The following is a 6643-nucleotide window of genomic DNA, read 5'->3' as shown; positions in this document are numbered from 1 at the left end:
TGAGCCAGCTCAGCTTACTTACTCCCCTCATACATATATTATATTATAATACTTATAAATACAACATAAAATGCAAAATTTTGAAATATTAAATGAGCTAAATGATGCTTGTCATGCAACATGATTCATAAGAAGGCATACCAAAATGACAATCAATGTGTTTAAATGCTAAAATTTTCAATTGCATACATTTTTTTTTGTTTCCTTGGCTAAAAGGTAGTTCTTTAACCAAAAAAATTTCTCAAAATTGCATTCATACTATATTTATACATTCATAAATAACTAATCGATCATTTATTCAAAATAATCTTGAAAATTTGGTTGATTACAATTTAATCAAAATAAAATTTAAAAGTATTTAATCTACTGAAAATAATATAATATACAAAATTGATTGATGATCTATATAATACTCATTTATTAAATAAATAAATAAATGTAAAACACATCATGCCTTTTCGCCTTACCTAGTGCACTAATATTCGTGCATCTTATAAAAACCAGACGACAAGATCTCGTCGCGATGCGCGCCCAACAAACACTCAGTTCAAACGGATTGAAATAGGCGGGTCAGAAGAGAAATGAAAACTCCACTTGCGGAGAGAGAGAGAGAGAGAGAGAGAGAGAGAGAGAGATTTGAATTCTCCGGCGAGTTGAAACTCTCTAAATATTGCTAGTAATGTCGCCAGTAGAAGAAGAAACAGCGACGCCGACAATCTCCACGGAGGATCCGGTGAGGCAGACGGCACGTAATCCGACGGCCTCCCGTCTCCTTTCTCCTACCCTTAATGTTTTTCCACTGGAATCCAACGATGATAATCTTGAGCGGGCGCAGGCCCGCGCCGCTCGCATTGCGTCTATTCGCCGCAAGTCCGTCGTCGCCGTCGGCCCTGCCTCCCCTCCTTTCCGTTCCAACCTCCTCAACCACGAACAAATCATGGATCTGCTCAACAATTGTCTCAAGCTCGCTAGCGAGAATGTTTGCGCCCCTACACTTTTCATCCCTAGGGTTTCATTTCGTGTTGTCCAGGGTACTTATTTCGCTACCACTTTATCTATTGTTGTTTTTCTTCAAGCAGAAGATTAATCAGAAGAACACATGGGAGCTGAACCTGATAGACCATCTTAGCGAGATCATCCAAACTAAACCTGAAGTGGACGATGCTGAAACCAATTTCCAGAAGGTAGCCATCCCTTTTTTGTCTATACCGTTAGGATGCATCTTAGAAATTTGGTTGATTATGTTAATTGAATCAGTTGTTTTGGTCCAAGGCAAGCTGCACTCTGGAAGCTGGGGTGAAGATATACTCACTGAGAGTTGATTCGTTGCATTCTGAAGCTTATAAGGTCCTTGGGGGGATCAATAGGGTTGGCCGGGAACATGAGAATGGTAATTTCTTATCTTTGCTTATAGGTTTCGGGACATTGTGTATCTGGGTGCCATGTTTAGGTAAGTGGATAATGGATTAATCTGTTTGTACTATAATTTTCTGTTTTGAGCATACTTCTTTAACCACATTGGGCATTATTAGCGAGATCCTATGTTTTAGGCCTACTGCCCGGATTGAATTTTTTTGTTTGTATTTGAAATTGCTTCTCCATTTTCTTCCATGGATACGCACAAGTTTGGCTCTGAAATGGAGCTACCTCAATAATTACAACTTTTCAAACTTCTTAAAGCACAGTGACAAACCTTATCTTTGCAGAGAATGTAGCTCAAGGAAACCAGGTGCATGATAGGACTGAGCAAGAAGAAAGCCTTTCCAGGAAAGATATTGAGAGAAAGGTATACCATACATACTCCAACCTTACATTCAAAATTTTTTTTTTTCATATTTTCTGTCTATAATTAGAGTTTTATACTTCTTGCAGTTGTCGCCTTTATCAACATTGGAAACATCCTTTGAGGCACTAAACATAAGGAAGTTTGATGGTAATATAAGATGTCATGGCACTTATGATTACAAACCTTTTGATACCTCTGGCTCACTGTGATGTTATATGTTTGAACAGTGGCTTTCACCGTGGATCCTCTTTACCATCAGACATCTGCCCAATTTGATGAAGGTGGTGCAAAGGGTCTATTACTAAACAACCTTGGTATATGTGGCAATTGTCGTGTTCTCTTTGATTCATTTGAAGTACCTGAGAAGTGTATCTTGAATGATACAGAGAGTGGCCAATCTGATATGATCGACTTGTCATTTGCTAAAGGTATGAATACATTTATTGGTTGTCTTCCAGGTTTTTAATTAGATATCATTGACCTAGTTTTTTGCTTCCATTTCCAGAGTATATTGACTTGATGATGATTAATATGCCTAAAAAGGCCGACATTTCACCCACTTTGAGGGACATTATGGACCAATTTGGTGACAAAAACCATAGGTTACACAATGAATTCTCTGTTGAGGAACATTCTATTGGCCATGGCGAGACAGATGATGTTGACCATCCCAACTTGGAGGGCGATTTTTGTCCGGATGTTTCTGATAACGATGATCATATAAGCGTAGTTGATGATAATTCAAGAAGTGCAAATGTAGATTTTTCCAGTAATAGAGAGGTATGCAATTTGGTTAGCCCATCTGATCATCAATGCATATATGTTATCATTAGTAGCAATGCAAACTCATCATCATCATAATCCTTGTCCCAATTTTTTGGCAGTTGAATTTTTGTTTTTATTCTTCATTTTGATCATTAACAAAGTAAATGATACTAATGCAGGACATTGCAGAGCACTCGTTTCAAGATCTAGACACTAATATCAGAGTTGACGAGATTGCTGATTTCTTGTCTTTTGGCCTAGGCTTCACTTCTAAAACAAATGCTTGGGCTGGTCCAGATTATTGGAAATACAAGAAATCTAAAGGTCACCTAGAAGTTTACAAGTTTTAACTACCAACAATATCATTGTGGTGCTCCAAATTTAACTGTGAATGTTTTGTAGGTTCAGAACAAGTTTTAGGTTCTGTTGAAAAACAAGAAACAACTACTAAAAAAGCAAAAGTAAAAAAATTAGCCACTGATATTGATTTCTCAAAATCAATTGATATGGAGTTTCCTAACATCTTCGACGCACCAAAAAATCGTAAGTCTTTGCTCTTACCAACCAAAAGAGCATCCTGCAACATTTTACTTCCAGAAGACTGTCATTACAAGCCTGAAAGTCTTGCAAAGCTATTTCTTCTTCCGGAGGTTATGGTAAGTCCATAATATAAATTCATAGGATTTTATCATTACTTCTTTTGTGTTAACTAAATCTTTTTATCTTTTTGTAGTGCTTTGGCAAGAAATCAAGAAAATTACACGGTATGCCTTTCATTGCCATCTGTTATTTGGCATTGAAGCTTTTGAGGTGACATTGGTTTTGTTTATTTACTTATTTATTTTTCATTTCCTACGTCATATTTTTTCTACAAATATGGCTTTACATCAATGTAATAAAAAGCATTAGGTGTTTTCAAGGCTATAGGAGTTGCCCAACTCTAAGGCACTAGGTGCTTGCCAACTTAAATAGGATCTAACTAAGAAATAACAATATCACTCAAAAACTGATTTTAAATATGTTAAATATTTTGGAAGAGTGGGAAGTGATAATCGTATTAAAGTAATTAGGGGAAAATTGTCAATTTTTGCATTCCATTGTATTTATATTTCAAAATTTTTGGAAAATAGATTGCCTTGAAATAAGCATACAAAACTCTTTAAGTTTGTAGCATGGTAGCATAGCAATAATATAATTTTTCAGTACTATTTATTCTATCTTCATCATCATGCATATTGGCTTCTCTATTATAAGATTTATAGCCCTTAATCTCTTTTTTTGTCTTAATACTCTTCAAGTTTTACTTTCTTAAAATTAAAAAAATTTTATCGACAATTTGTCAAATTTTTTTCAAAGCGCACACCCTTGTTATCCTTGGGCATGTAGCTGTTGACCCATACACTAAAACACGCCAAAAAAGAGGCAAAATCTGCACTCGAGCAGCGGTCGGCAGGTGCTACGTTTCACTTAAATGCTCAAACGACCTCCGATTGTTGAACGGATTGTGTCGCTTTCTGCGAATCCTATGTCGACGCTGCTCACGCTCTTTCCATGCTCTTTCCACGTTATGCTCTCAATTGATAAAAGGGAGAAGAAGCGGAGCCTTCGGCTCTGTTTCCAGCACACAAGCAACTGCTCCGATCTACACAGCCCTTTTGATCCTCTCTCGAACTCTCTTCAAAATCCTCTCGCAGCCCTTCACCCAAAGTTCGACCGATCCTCCACTTCAACCAGCTCGATCCAGCCGCAGGTCAAGTATACCTCACAATCTCTCCCTCGTCTTTCACTGTTTTATGCAGAGAGATCGAGCCAACGGACCTCCTTTGTCCGATCCCTGCTCGTCTTTCCTCGATTGACCCCACTACGATCGTCTGACCTTCCCTGTTGAGCTCCCCACGCCTAGATGCACTTGATTCTAGCTGAATACCATCTCTCTAGTTATTTCGATCTGGCATAACTCCCTCACGGTCAGAGCCGGCCTGTGCGCAGGCCGAGAACCATCAACCTCTCTCTGCCCGATCGACACCTTGTTCGCAGTCCTGTGCTGATCCGACCTCCACAGCTTTTGTAAATTTACGTGCACTCTCAAATATTGTTTAGCCTATATAATTAGAAACTCGCTTAACCTTTCTCTTTCATTCTTATTTCCTCACTTCTTTTTTCACCTTGGGTGAAAATCTTGCTGGTTATTCCTCTTATATATATAAACACCACTTCACCTTACACCTATAGGCATGCACGCATGTTGGTTTCTCTTAGAATATTCCTCCATTACATTAATACTCGGTTCTTTACCTTTCCGTCCATGTCAAGTCCATGTATGTTTGCCCTTTGGCTCCCATTCCTCCCTTGTGCCTGAGGTTTTGTGGTATTAGACTGTTAACTTTTTTGTTATTAATTTCAAATAAACAGGGTCATCTAGATTACCTCATAAGTTAGAACTGATTTTGACCTAATTCAAATTGTAAACCTCAATGGTTGGCGGTTTGAGAGCAATATTTGAAAACTGTTTGCATTCATAGATTTATAGTCGTTTGTTATGCTGTTGAACCTCTATTAGGAAGTATCAATTTGTAACAAGAATGCTCATTGTCTGCTATCAATTATTTACCTTGCTTCAATCAGTTTTGATTATGATACGCTTTTAATGTTATACCAAGTTTTACCATAATACCACCTATGTACTATGTAAGCACAATGGTCGAATAGTTCCTGGTGGTGTTGGTAGTTAATGAACAATGGAGAAATAGTTCCTAGTGGCGTTGGGTGTTAATGAAGTCATTCTAACCTACGCCTCAAAACTCTAGTAGACACCTAGAGTGGTATATAATTTCACCAATTCTTGAAACATTAAAGTTCAGTGTAAATTTTGGACAGATTTGATACTATGTTTGGAATTTGTTACACTGCAATTTTCACCATTTGTTTTTTCAGTTCGTTGAAAACGTGCTCAAAACTGTGCTTGACATTATTTTTATTTCTGAGTTGATTGTCTGGCTCTAACATCATTGTAGTTTGCTATGTATTTCTTGGAGTAAAATGTATTGAATATCTTATTTGCTTGCTTTTCATGATAGCTTAATAGAAAAAGGAGCTTCTATATTTTTTAAAAGAAAGTTGAATTATGTTTTTTGAAGCTACTTGACCATAGTAATTTCATTTAAATTTTTATTTGTCCAACAACGTACATTTGGAGAGTCTAGCTTTGATCTTTCCATCACGGACTAAGTTGAATGAAATTTGATAGAGTTTAAACTTCTCACCAATTGAATATGAGAAAGCACTTCTTGAAAGCTTGTACATATATGTCACTTGACTTTAGATGAACCGGGAGAACCAAATGATGGTGCATCGTGGGACAAAGAGAGTGTCAACAATGATCAGTGTGATGATGGAAATTTTAATAGTGATATAGATGATCCAGGAAGTCTTGTTCGTCTGCCAAGACAGGTTTGCACCTAACCCACCCTTACATTTGAATGCAATATTTAATAAAGATTGTTATAACATGTTTACGTTAAATGCTCTTTTCTCAAAATTTTATAGAACATATAATGATGTTATTTTGGTATCATTAAATCCTATCCTTATCACTTTGATAACTATCTCACTATCAATTAAATCCTACATTTAAATGGGGAAGCATGACATCACCATATGAAATATGAGGTGGAAGATTCAATATTTGGCAACTCATCTCACACCCAAAATATGATTTAATCTTAACCATACATCTCATCAATGTTCTGCACACTTCCAATGGACATATGGCATCATATTAAAAATTGAGAAGATGACATCATTGCTTCCATCTTCCTTTATTTACGAAATGGCATAATTCTTAAAAAAATTTCTCAATAATAGTTATCAACAAATATAATTTGATAATTAATTCACAGAATATTATTTTTGTAATGTTATTCTTAATGAACCATGCTATTAAATATTTATGATGAAATTATTATGCAAAAATAATTATATATATTCATATATAAAATTATATCATTTATAATGATTATTCTTTAAATTTTTTTGGTATTAAAATTGTCTTTTTTTAAAAAAAATTTGGTACTCAAAATTACCTACATAAAG

General features: G+C 36.0%; 1 protein-coding gene across 1 annotated transcript; it reads left to right on the top strand.

Moving 5' to 3' along the window:
- The first annotated feature begins 572 nt into the window (after positions 1-572).
- LOC110105888 (condensin complex subunit 2) lies at positions 573-6031 on the top strand. The gene is made up of 11 exons (XM_028697069.1): positions 573-979; positions 1080-1184; positions 1273-1390; positions 1707-1786; positions 1873-1933; positions 2014-2214; positions 2292-2566; positions 2731-2875; positions 2954-3207; positions 3285-3315; positions 5874-6031. The coding sequence occupies exons 1-11, from the start codon at positions 680-682 to the stop codon at positions 6011-6013; spliced, it is 1710 nt and encodes a 569-aa protein (XP_028552902.1). The 5' UTR covers positions 573-679; the 3' UTR covers positions 6014-6031.
- Positions 6032-6643: the final 612 nt, after the last annotated feature.

The sequence above is a fragment of the Dendrobium catenatum genome, unplaced genomic scaffold, assembly GCF_001605985.2.
Source record: "Dendrobium catenatum unplaced genomic scaffold, ASM160598v2 fragScaff_scaffold_862, whole genome shotgun sequence".
NCBI classification, from domain to species: domain Eukaryota; kingdom Viridiplantae; phylum Streptophyta; class Magnoliopsida; order Asparagales; family Orchidaceae; genus Dendrobium; species Dendrobium catenatum.
The sequence above is the reverse complement of the archived record's forward strand: the minus strand, read 5'-3'. Positions and strand labels throughout refer to the sequence as shown.

Bases quoted from the DNA above. Each gene is read 5' to 3' on its own strand.
- LOC110105888 (XM_028697069.1), top strand. From the start codon at position 680: ATGTCGCCAGTAGAAGAAGAAACAGCGACGCCGACAATCTCCACGGAG. The intron at 2,215-2,291 runs GTATGAATACAT...TTCCATTTCCAG, and splicing joins CGACTTGTCATTTGCTAAAG to AGTATATTGACTTGATGATG. The intron at 3,208-3,284 runs GTAAGTCCATAA...ATCTTTTTGTAG, and splicing joins TTCTTCTTCCGGAGGTTATG to TGCTTTGGCAAGAAATCAAG.